This window comes from Ischnura elegans, chromosome 11 (genome assembly GCF_921293095.1).
Source record: "Ischnura elegans chromosome 11, ioIscEleg1.1, whole genome shotgun sequence".
Classification (NCBI taxonomy): Eukaryota; Metazoa; Arthropoda; class Insecta; order Odonata; family Coenagrionidae; genus Ischnura; species Ischnura elegans.
The window spans coordinates 49,191,030-49,204,653 of record NC_060256.1 but is presented as its reverse complement, the minus strand read 5'-3'; the positions used below and the strand labels follow the sequence as shown (position 1 = coordinate 49,204,653).

The window sequence follows — 13,624 nt, the reverse complement described above, 5'->3', positions numbered from 1 at the left end:
CCTAATTATGTTCTTCTTGTCAGTATCCTTTCTCGCCATCCTTCACCACATACCTACGCCTCTCCCCTGCAAAAAGCTCCGCTATCAACCACCTTTTTTTGTACGTTAAATCACTACAGTGATTTAACGTACAAAAAACAGGGTAACTAACGTGAAGGAAGTAATTAACTTTTTACGATAAAGTGAGCCTTATACTTCTTCGGTATTTATATTACCAAAAATTAAATATAATCACTCCAAAAAGTCCTCTACGTCTTGCATGACAAAAACATCAACTGCAGGATATTCTTCGAGTTTCAGGCTTTCAAATTCAACCCCGGTACGTTTCAGAGGTTTGTACATACGAATGTTATGCTTGAAAAAAGAAGGCGATCACAATTCTACTAATTCTGCTTCTGCACATTCTCTACCATCCGAATAACCACAACAATTATCTTGAAACAATGACTTTAATAGTACCTACATAGATTATATGTGTTTTTGAAGAAATAATTTAATCCTGTTTGATATTCATAAAGCTTCATTAGTAAAAACTACAAATTTTTAAATATAAAATATTTCATCTATAATATTCAGAATACAAACTTTCGGGATAGCCGAAGCACAATTGACGATTTACTGTATTCGCGGAGACATTTTTCGAATTCCGAAACCGAATGAGTAATTAGCGATCCCGAAAATATATTTATTTCTCAGAAGCATTACTAATTTAAGGAGAGATATTTAGAATGATATCCGAAAACGGTATCTAATCCCTAACTAAGTCTCGATATTTCCTCGCAAGCCTACACTGCATATCCAAGTCAATTCCCACCTCCCCCGCCGTCAACCACCTCCGCGGCTGATCCCGCACAAAAAACACTTTTTCCAACAACAGCGCCGCCGCCTCACCTCTTCACTCACCAGACTCGCCCTTTCCTTCCTGTTCCCACCCTCCCCTACCACCTCGACCCCTCCAAAAACCTCCCCTACCCTCCTCGCCACCTCCGCTCCCCACACCCCTCATCACACCGTCACCCCAACAACGGAGCAAGAGGCGACTCGATCAGTCCGTGACGGGAGCTCGGGCCAAGCGGTTCAGTCCGCTCGCGCCTTGGAGTCCACGCTACCCGCAAGACGGGAAAGTCTCGCCGGCCGCCGACACTGCAGGATGCAATCGCGGAAAGCAAAACGGGTACGGTCGGTGAAAAATCTCCCACGCTGCCCGCTCTGTCTCGCAGTACCCTAACGTATATAAAACCTCGTCTGGAGAAGATTTGTGATTTCAGATCAACGTGGTGTTTTCGTTCTACGGAGAAATATATTGTCCAGGACCATAAATTAATTTAAAAGTTGATATTTAACCCCAAAGTGATTGTAGAAAAGTTCTGTCACCGCTGTTCGTCGGGAAACATTATCAACTGTGAGGCAAGCATACGCCTCAAAAGTTTTTCCGTGTATTCAAGTGCAGCGTAAGAAAAGTGAACTATGAGTATATGAATCTAAAAGTGTTTACGACAGTGAGGAATAAGACAGACGAAGAAACTAAAGGAAAAACATTCCACGGATTTTTTTCGCACTTCATCCTCCGTTACCAACAAATTTTCAACAAAAGCGAACTGGAATAAGCCGTCAGTGATTTTTCGAAGCTAAAAACAAATACGTCAGCGAAAATTAACGGTTATAGTTCAGTGACTACATCCTTTTCTTTTATCGATAAAGTTTACTCCGCTCCAAATCACTCTGAAAGGTTTCCCAAAGGGTTGAAGAAAGTGGTAACACACTCGGGTTGGAGTTAAATTGCCGGAATGCTCTCAAATCATTCACTTCAGCGGTTGATGACAGGGTGACCGTGGAGGCGTTCAGTTGTCGGCAGCAGACACCGATTGACAGGAATGATTCGTTGGCCATCAGACGGCAACAGGTTGGGAAATCTGGCTGAAAAACGACGCCGAATCACCGCGTTTTGCATGGACGGATATGAAAATAGCAACATTCTGACGAAAAGAGACTGTTAAATCATAATTTTACGTTGAAAATATTTGTAAGGAAACGCACGAGAAGTACATATCGAAATAATTGAACGCTAAAAATTCTAGGGGATACTGGTTCGTTGGCAGAATTGTTAATGGATGCTTTATTAGTTTACAATATACATACGTGTTAGCTAAGATAAATGTGATTTTGAGATACGCAAACTTCTAGCTGTGCTTCAATATACGTGTTAGATGTACATGATTCTATACGTTGATGTTCAATATTTATTCATATTAGAGTCAAAATACAATTTGTTGGCGAAAATATAACTGTTTTAAACGTTCATTGACTATTATTGCCTAGATATTACTTTCATAATTAGTTCATTCATCGCATAATAGCTGAAGATGCTCTTTTAGCTGAAGATTCAGCTTTTCCCAGTGATAGATTAAATGGAATATATGTAAAAATATTTGAATGTTACCAATTGCCGTTGATGTTAATTTTTGTGAAAAATATCTATATGACTGTTTAAAACTTTAAAGGAACGAGTGTCTCAAGTCGTCTATTTCTCATAAAATTAAAAACAAGTATTGTGCTCAAATCAAATCCGATTCTTGTCGTTGTCAAATTATAATTTTATACCTATTTACTGGTGGATATTTGGACTAAAAATTTGGATTTGAAAGCCAGGATACGCTAAATAACCTCCACAACTGAAATGGTGTTTGGATAGTAAAATTCTATGGCAGAAATCGTTTAGGAAGACAACGAAAAATTAATTTGACTCCTAAGTTCAAGAATAAACAAAAAGTGTAACTTGGTGCATACGGAACGCAGGGTATTGAAACAATTTTACTATTGAAGAAGTTTAGCGTAAATATTGAAGAAGAATTTGCTTTCCAGGTGTCATACAATCTCGCTAATACATAAATATTCACCATTAATTATTTTAAGGATAGATTAAAAATCAGATGTTTACATGGAAAAAGTTTCAAAATCGAATACATGTCTCATTACATGAAACAAAGTGTAAATTCAGAGTCTTCGCCAGGTTGCTTATGCTCTGAAGTATAATAAATTAGTGCTAAGTCATCGAAAAGCATCCGAAAGGGCTTAAGCGTAATTGAACTCCGAACACACGAGTTAATTAGGCTGAGCTAGATTACGTGGCTTATTCTTTTCTTTCCATAACTCCGGAAAAGTGAACGAACAAGCGGCCTAGTAGATAAGGTGTGTAATCTTCTGTGGAAAGTGTGTAACATTCCTTATTGACAAGTTTCTAAACAGTCTATGATATAGTAAGCGCATCTACAAATTAGCTCCAATGTTATTAATTCATATTCGATGGTACTATAATATTGTTTGAGAAAAATATATGAATTTACATTTGTTCAAAGAACTAAGGTTCACTAAAACTGAAAATTAATTTAATACCTGACAGTTCATTCTTCATTCATTCGAAAGGCGGAAACTTTAAACCAGGGAGTAAGAATTAAGCTGATCATTTATAGATAAAGATACAGAAGAAAATGACGTGTTGAATACACGAGAAACAACGGGCGCGGAAGAATAGATGTAATAAAAATTATTTCCTTGATAATTACATTGGCTTGAATAGTAAAAAGGAAGGTTTGATCTCATCGACATCAAACTTACCATACCACAAGTGAAGTTTTGAAGTGAAAATAACGGGTACGGAGGAGTAGATATATGAATAATAGCTTTGATTCATAGAGTGGCTGAAATATTATAAAGAGAGACTTTCTCCCATCGATATCAAACCTACGACACCTTAAGGAAGATACAACCTAGTGAAAAACATTAAATAAAGGAGAAAAAACCAAATTTAAAATAAAAAAATCGTCCATAGACTCTCAACTCAATTGATTAGCTAGTGAAATCGAGTGCAACAGAGACACCGCAAGAAAATAAACCGTCCCAAAAAGTGTTAGAAGCGACCCCTCCCTCATAAGCGATGTCTTGGCCGGGCGATCGTCGCTTGGCCTTCCTGGTCGTCCTCATCTCCCTACACCTCTGCCTCCCGCGGGAGGCGGAGACCCTGGACGGGGGCGGCGGCGACGCGGGAGGCGGCGGAGGCGATGGAGACGACTCGGGGGCGGACGAGGGAGGAGGCGAGGACGACATAGACTGGGCGGACGAAGACTGGGGGCCGGAGGACGGGGGGGAGGGGGAGCTGGGCATCGGAGACAGCTGGGAGGAGGAGGGAGTCGAAGCGTGGAACGCGGAGAACGAGGACGACGCGGACGACGCACCAGGTGAGACAAGATTGAAATATACGTTCACATTTCAATCCTACGCCACACATCCATCCGTCCCATTTCGGTCTATCACTTTTTTACTATGCACCGTACAATCCCTCTCTGTGATAACATTTAACCCTCGAACGAGCCCGATGGCGTATAAAGTACGCCAACCTCGACAACAAAGGATTTTGACATTTAACGCACATTGTGGTCCAAAATTACATCGTTAATTATTACCATAATAATAATAAAAGGACGTCTTTGTAAAACAAAAATAATAAGATGTCTTTGTTCGGGCGGGGTTGAGACTAAAAAGTCTCCTCTTCCACCTAGCCCCTCGATATCATCAATGCAAACATATTAAAAAATGGTAGATAAACGTTTACAATACAAAAGATATGCAATATAAACTATTCGTGAAATTTGAAAAAAGATAGTCAAGTATATGTGAAAATTTTAAGTAAAAAATATATTTCTGTTTTGGGGAAAAAACATGAGGATTAGGGTGCAGGAAAACGCCCACACAAGAAGGGGGGCGTGAAAAACAATCAAAAACCTACTGGTTGAAAGCTAACGTCATGTTACATGTAAAATACAACATAGCTAATGAGACAAAAAGTATACAAAAATATTACACATACAACTAAGACATAATATATAACATACAATGTACTTTGACTATCTATAGTGCGAGTTTTCAAAGATCGAAGCATTTTAGCAAATTTATTTTTAGATCGGAAAGTGGAACCAATGCCCGTGGCGTACAAAGTACCGACCGTGTACCTCGTGCTTTGCTTTACTTGTGTGGCCTCGCATATTCTTAAAATGTCATTTCCACTGTCTATTGTGTGAGTTTTTAAAGCATAAGGTATTTTAGCATTTTTTTTAGATCGGTAAGAGGAACCCGACACCCGTGGCGTATACATTACGCCTTAAAGACCGACCGTGTACCATCTGTGTATAATTAAATCTGTATCATCTATAAATGTTCAAACTTGAACTAATTTCTAGAAAAAAAGGTAAATTTAAAAAAAAATCAAGTGTTATCAAATAAATGCATATATCGTGGTCAAAGTACGCCACACGCCCGATTGTGTAAAAATATCAGGCGCACCCCCTCGAGGGTTAATGATTGCCTAAATTAGTGACGTTCTGCCATCTATAAAAGGCTTCAAGTTGTGAAGCCAAAGAGAAAGAGAACAACATTGTGGTAGGCATTACGTCCATGTGGCAATCTATTTATTTTACTATTTTGGCAAAAACATTTCTCATGTTATCCAGCGATGAGAGAATAGTTTGCGGAGAGATAGAGAAGTTGGAAAAGGGGTGGGTATTAGTGTGTTTGAAGAGCAAAAAGTTCGAAGTCCTAGCGGGTCATAATTTTCGGTTAAACGGCACAATGGGCTTAAGAGGGACATATAACAACTTATTATTATATTTTTGTATGCATTATTACTGCATTTTTTGCCTTAGAGTTTTACTGCAAATTTTTTTCCACGTACTTTAGCCGGCAATAAAGCTGAGTTATTTGCTTAACGTCACCTGACTTCAATTTCAGAATTCAATATACATCCAATTTAGGAATAGAGACGGATGCTATAAAGGCATTGGTGGGCATGTTTCGTAAATACGGCAATCTAGTTTTGACTATTTTAGAAGAGCAATTATTTATTTCATACAGGTACATACTGGGATTCAAAAAAATTCTTGTCATTTAGTATTCATCTCTTACGAGTTTCATGGGGTTATCGCAATCTGCGTCGTATTCTTAGGTAACGTGTTCTGCGATGGCTGATTTTTCAACATAAGCCAGCCGAATGCGGCATTCTGGGATTATTGGGCTTGAAAAGATCTCCAGCAAGCGAGAATTGCACGTTTGTCACACTTACAATTTAATCGGAGAAATTAAAAACTTTCTATCAATGGCACGATATATTCCTCGATTAGGGTCAGAAATGGTATGCCAAAACCATCCCTGAGGTTACCACGAACAAAATTCAGGTATGGTATACGGATATAGTCACAGATCAAATCAAATAATGATGTAACAACATCGGTTATCTATTCACAGGACAAAATCAGAAAAAATATGATACAATTGTCCGTAAAATATTTACGGTTTAAAATACACAATTATATGATACATATTCACGGATCAAGTTCAATAAAAATATAATAGAACCGTTGAAGGAGTATAAGAGTGCGAAAATGGTGCATAATGTGACGTAATCACTCATGAAATTCAGCATGGATGCAATATTATCGTCCGTCAAATATTCATGGATCATAACCCGCAATCAAATAATGTCGACAGCGGCGTAGAACTAGAGATGCACGAATAAAATTCAACGATGACATCATATATTCAACAGTACAACTCTATAATGATATTACATATCCTTAGAAAATATTTTCAGGGATTATATTTAACAGCTACGTGCTATGTATAGGTCTAATATTTATGAAAAAATAGATATGAAAAAGAATGATATTTATTAAAAAAAGAGCGATACGGTTTCATCGACGGAAAAATATATGTGGATTACATAAAAAATACCTCAAACTTTATACTTCACGACCCCTTATTATATATATAATGCATAAAAAATACCAATAGCAAAAAATAATAATGAGTGAAATTGCATACCAAGGGTATTAAAGGAATAATTGTTGCTGAATTTCTCCATGCTCGGCTCTTGTGTCCTGATTTAATTCTTGTTTGAAACTTATGTTTCACCATTGTTTAAGGGAATATATAGTATATGTATGTATCCAACATTTTTCTCTATCATGAAAGTTTTACCTCAATATCTTCTCTAAGAAAACTTTATCACATTTCGATATAGTTATATGAAGACAAAGTTCTACTTCACAGGACCTGAATTTAAATTTTTTTGTTCAAAAACGTCCGCTCAGGTGGGTAAGAAAAGTTTTAGCATCTCCATCCCATGAAAATTGGGTCGTAGCTATTTCGTTACCGAACAATTGCAATAAAATATCGAAATAATTGCATTATATGTTTTCATTCTAGGTAAATAACCAAGAGAAATTTGAAGAAAAATTGTCAAATTAAACTCAGTAGTGCTGCATAGTTAAATGCAATTATACCTGATTATTATATAAATTTATTTTGATTAATTCAATACGAAGATGGTAATCACACAATGAAGAGTCTTTACCTTCACTATGTCAAGTTGATTCCATAAAGTTACGCCTGAAACAAATAATTATGGTAACCATAAGTGAGCAAAAATTCTTATTGTGCGTTTCTGTGGCAACACCAAAATATGCATCACAGAATTCTTGTGGCATGCTCGCTCATAACGACTCATGGCAGCTCATAGGACAAAAAATTCTGCATTTATTTTTGACTGCTTATTTCCTAATAACTTCCAGGCTAACATGCTGGTACTGGATCTCAAAATGGCTAGATTTCGTTGCTTTCGCAAAAATATATATTTTGAATAATTATTTGTTGTACAGTAATTGTCGTATAGTTTCAAAAAAATACGAAAGTTCTTCTCGTTTTTTTAAAGAGTTACTTTACCTGCCGGATACTCCAGCATTTTTAGTATTTTGTTTGGAGAAAAAAATATAAAAAAACTTTTGGCGGAAGATTGAAAACGGAACGAACAAAAAAAACTGCGCGCTCATCTTGTCTTCAAATTCGTTTAAAAACTTAAGCAAATTATATCATATTGATTAAAAATACATTGAAATTACTCATTCTAGGAATGAAAATCCACTTACCTCGAAAATTTAGAGGCCAAGCCCTCCAGTGTCAAAGTTTTGGGTGCAGAGCGTGGTCGCTTCCAACATGCCCATCACAATACACTATCTGACCTAAAATAGCAGACCAAAGGCTTTCACAAAATACAAAAGGCTTTCATGGCCATCCACCGGTTAATACAGCGAGTAACTGATATCATTAATCGCAAATAAACAGTTTTCATTAATGTACATACCTTAGTCACTTTCAAACAAATATTCGCGAACTTCAAGCAGTTGCTTGAAAATGAAAATAAAACTCAATGATATGAATTTTATACACATGTGAAAACATGATTTTTCTAGTGCAGTGAGGAAGCAAATAAATAATTTTCTACATTATTGTTATTTCGATGACGGATTGATAGGGAAACTAGGTTATTTTAATTTTAGAGAGCCAAAAATAGCGGTGCACTCAAAATTTGATGTTGCATTAGCTTTGGAATAAACTTTTCTAATTCATGGCAGCAAACTAAGTAGGTCCAATTTCAATTCTCGGGTATTTACATTTTTTGGCCTATCGGAGACGACTTACGATAATTAGAAAAAATTTTTTGTGAATTCGATTCAAGTTAACTCAATTTTCAGTTACCTATTTTATTTGTTGATGTAATGCCATTATTAGAAACACGGTTTGAGTATCAAAAACAACATTTGAATTTTTACTGTTCTTTTTCTATCTCTATGCGATATAACCAGATTATTAACAATTAGATATGCCGCATTTGACTTATGGCACTTAAGTAACTACTCGGAGAAAAAAAAACTGAATTGAAGAAAGTATGAATCTCATGGAAAAAAGAGTTTAAAAAAATCAAAGTCTGAATTCAATAATATATTTTAATACGCTATTCTTGAATAAATTTACAGTTTCCGATCCTTTCCTGGCATAAAAATTTTCGGGATGTGGCCACAATGGTTTAATGACAGATGGCGATCGAATAGGGGCGAAGCAACTTCATTTCCCGCTGTATGACATAATTATCTAAGCGAGGGGACTTACCTTGATCTTACAAAGTTTCTGAAAGCCATCCACTCTCGATTCATCATTATCAGGATGATTAGCTAATATGAAATTCAAATTTACACCTACATGATTTCCGGCCAATATATAAATTTAGAATTGACAGCGAGTGGTTATCATATACACCTAGCACTAATTACAAGTCTGTTCTTCACATTCCAAATGAGAAAATTCATTGAAATTATGGCTTCGAAATCCATTTTCTTTACTAGAGTAACTACTATTTATAAGTTTAAAAACATTTATTTCTGAGTATTTTCTCTTAAATATTTGTACATTTATGAATATTAAAAAAATAATATAAAACTCTTGATTAAATCAAGTATCTATGCCGAATTTGCATTTATTCAGATAGAAGTAAAACTTTAGTACTAGATACTTTATTCTTACAGACATTAACATCGCACAAGCAAATATATCGTAAATTTTATATATTAGTACTACCCGCCAGTATTTTATATATTAGTCCGCCAAAAAAGCTAGGAATAGTATTTTTCTTGGGTTGTCATTTATATAAATGAAATACCTTTCTACACATTCTACTGCTCCACTTACCACGAATTCCAAGTATACTCATGTTCAAATGCAGTAATTGTAACAGTTGAACAGGTGAAGAATTTCCGACTTAGTAATTAGATACGGCATAGGTTGCAAAACATCTAATTGTGTATGAATAAAAAAATCCCCTAATATTTTACCATGAATCTCATATCAATCATACTATTTAAATTGAACTCTAAACTTGAGATTAGCAGTATTTCATTCTTATCACTTAAATTAGTAAAAACAATTTTTTAAATGTGGTCAATTGTACGTTTTCCGAAAATAAAACCAATTTGATTATATGCAGTCTAAAAAGTAGAAGACCGAAGCAAAAATACCGGAAAAAAGTCAAAATGCGAATTCCTACTAACTAGTATTTCTCCTAGTTACTGACTTCGTACGTACGTAAAATAAATTGCGGAATCGTTTTATTTTACTAGCAGGTAATTACTGAGGAGATCCTAAAATTCATAGAGTGGATAAAATGTAGCATTGAATATTATATTGACGCATAGAAAAGTGTATCCAAAGCATACATTAAATAAAAAGTAATAGTTACCCACTCCGCAATGTGTTACTCCCTTATTAGATTGGAACAAGTTGTAGTAATTCCTCTTTCACATAAGAAATTTCCTTAACGTTTTTAATCAAATGAATTGTACAAAAAAATCGCAGATCGTTTGGTGCAAGCCTGATCCTCATTATAAATTTATATCGGATTGCCATTTTGTAATACTAATTCTCTTTTGACAGGAAAGTGAGATTATTTGCATATTAAGAATTAGAGATGAACAAAAATATGCTAATGTAAAAAAAGAAAAAGACACGAAAAATTGAAAATATATATTTGAAAAATTTCCACCCAGAACTTTGGCACTTGTGCCATAAAGATTACCGCAGACAGTAATAAATCAGGTGACTACGACAAAACGCTAGCCGGAGATTTAACGCGGCGCACATTAGCAGATTACAACCTCTTTTTAAAGCTCAATGGCCATAGGTCACATTAAAGATATTTTCCCTCTCACTGTGACAGCATGCTGGGAATTATCTCTTGCCTTATCTTCTCACGCGCAGCATCACTGGGTCCAGTCCCACAGCCTATTTTTCGCCTCACTCCGTTATTCTCGTCACTTCAATGCCTCTCATTATCTGACGTTTACACGACACTCCCAATCATGTCATTCAAGCGCTCGGCTTCAGCTTTCCGACATGCGAGGGATCACAAAACCATCCGTCCCACCTTCCGCCAACACATTAACAAGAGCAAATAAACAGGTCGTGATTCACGGGGCTATCCAAGAACGAGGGAGTGAATGAAGCATTTTATCTTTTCCAATGTGTGACCATCTCCACACGGCTCTCGTTTCATCAGTTGACTCGACAGATTCCCTTTTTAGCTTTAACGAAACGTAAATTTAACAGTACTCAAGGCTAATATTATCATAATAATATTTATGAGGAATGAGGCTCTATCATATAAATTTTCTGAATTGGTTGTCTTCAGATAAATGTGAGAATTTTTCATCAGGTATCATAGTACAGAAAATATAACATAACAGCAATATGTTCATTGAATACCTCATCCAAATATAGATTATTAGAGTGAAATGAATTGATATAAAACACCTAACTAAGTATATCTCAACATACAAAAGACTAAAAGCCATCCCAACGATATGACGTATCAAAATTATATGACAAGACATTATATTATATACATTAACATGACCAACTGTAATATCTACCCGAACCATTATATTACCCGCCATCTGACCAGCTGAACCTCTAACCATATCAGAATGTAACTTTTTTAATGAGAACATTATTTGTATACCATAACAACAAATACACCAATGGCAACATGAGGACCGCACTTTTTCATTATTCTGTATTAAATTTAAATACATTTATTAAACCGAGAATACATTTATTAAACCAAATTTTAATTAAATACATCTGTCATGCCAAAATTGGGTAATTTTCACGAAAATGGTCATTTGTGTGAAAACAGTACATGGAGTACTAGAAAATTTGTGTTGGAAAAGAAGCTATAAAAAAGATATCCACACAAGAGTGCCAAAAGTAGCACGTTATATATAGTCCGAATTACCAAAAGCTCGAATGGGTGATCTGTGAGACCGGGCGCCATTTAATTAGCGGCGGGTCAATCAGCTACGCTCTAATTATTTGCTAGACGTGGGTAATACTGAAATGACATCAGTTTTCGGACATTGACGCCAAAGAGAATCCACCAAAAAAATTAAGAATTTTCAACGCATTTTGTATACTGGAATAGCAAGGTATTATTGGAATTGGATTGGAAAGCGGTTTGCAAAATGTACTACCTGTCCCAGTTAGTTGAAACTATTTCGCCTTAATCCGTCAGCATAACCATATGAACAACGTGGAATGGCATTCGGCCCTTTGACTGTGATAGATGAAAGTGCTTCCGCCTTATTTGACCGTGGGGCAATATGCTCCGTTTTCCCCCTTCGCGGGAGCGGAAAGCTAAAGGGATATGGTGGTTCATTTTCCCTCAGAACGGGGTAACGTCACAAGCACCGATTATTTGTCTGTGTCAGAATTCCAGAAAATTTACCGTTGCTGACCGTTGCGGGAACATCTTCGGGTAATATCATCATACAAAAGATACCTTTTGTGTTTTTATGGAGTCTGCATAAAAAATCTCACGGTAAAATGAGAAGTGAAGTGTCTCGTGAGATGAAGGCAAAAAGTGACTTCGGTTAATTCTAGCGTATCAAATGCTCGCTGTAACTCGCAATGCTTAAAAGAGATTGAACATGATCATGCGTTTATTTATTCATTCTTGCACCACCGAAAACACCACCATAGTCTTTTTACTTTGAGATTTTTAACCCTTAAAGATCCAAGGGACTTATATTTCCCAAAAATAAATTCTCTTAAAATTTAATGAGAACGTGTACGATTGTAAAGGCCGTTTTACACGGGGCAAGGAATTGCGCAGGTTAGAGCTGCATTAAATTCTAAAATGGCGTGGAATTGCGCGAATGCATGAACGATATTAGAACAGGGGCTATTTTGCCGTCTCGCATCCACGCATTCTCGCATGTCTTCTAGCAATTCACCGCTTTACACGACGCAATTTTGATTAAGCCTTTGCACGTACGTCAGATTGCGCAATTCCGTGTACCGTGTAAAACGGCCTTAAGAATTGGTTCTATTAAAGAGTAGAAGAAGAATTGGCTTCTAGTTGTGAATTATTTTTGTGATATTGTTGTTTCCACATTTTTTAGAACTTCCACTTGAAATACTGTTTACGAAGTGGAAATTTGATATTTTATAACAAATGAATGAGATGGTCAATTATAACAGAGCTTTCGGCTAATCCTTTATGTGTACTTAACCTGTGGATTTAGTACGAAAAACTCCTATTCTGTTATTAAATTTTCACATAATTAGTGTTTTTATGTAATAGGACACATTTCCCTATGGGACGGAGAATTGGTATTATTTCACGCCCCAGACTGTATCTCAAAAATTATTATAGGTATCGAAGGATCTACGGTTTTCCCGGCGAACAGACTGGAGGCAGAGTTCTCAGGTTTCCAACCGGGTCCAAGGGTTTTTCTGCACCTAAAACCCATGGTGCAGAACAACCCTTGGACCCGGCTGGAAAACCGAGAACTCTTCCTCCAGTCCTATCATAGATATCGCTGTCATATAAATTTTTTAGGAATCTACGCGTTAATATTAGCCTAAAAACGCATTTTTACACGAAATTAATGGCTGCAATCCTTATGGACATTAGAGTGTTAACTTAAAAAGCAAACGTACAGGGACATCCATTCCCTGGATAGGAGTAACCTCTAAACGGCCTCGATGACGCCGGGGTAAAGTCCCTGACTACAGCCCCGACCTATAGGTCACAAGTTCGAATCCCGCCTGGGTGGTTTGACTACCATCCAGGGATGCATGTGATTGCCAAACAAGTAAATTGTAAGAGAGGACTATCTAGTTCTAAAATTCTATTGTGAAATAAATATGACATTATAATTATTATTAACCTACGCAGACGGGTATA

The 13,624-nt window shown here is 36.4% G+C and overlaps 1 protein-coding gene across 1 annotated transcript in view; it reads left to right on the top strand.

Moving 5' to 3' along the window:
* The first annotated feature begins 1,063 nt into the window (after nt 1-1,063).
* LOC124167631 (nephrin-like) overlaps nt 1,064-13,624 on the top strand; it is an 847,280-nt gene continuing 834,719 nt past the window's right edge. Inside the window, exon 1 of the mRNA XM_046545611.1 lies at nt 1,064-4,235. Coding sequence (XP_046401567.1) covers nt 3,935-4,235 — 301 coding nt within the window. The 5' untranslated portion in view covers nt 1,064-3,934. The remainder of the gene's footprint in view (nt 4,236-13,624) is intronic.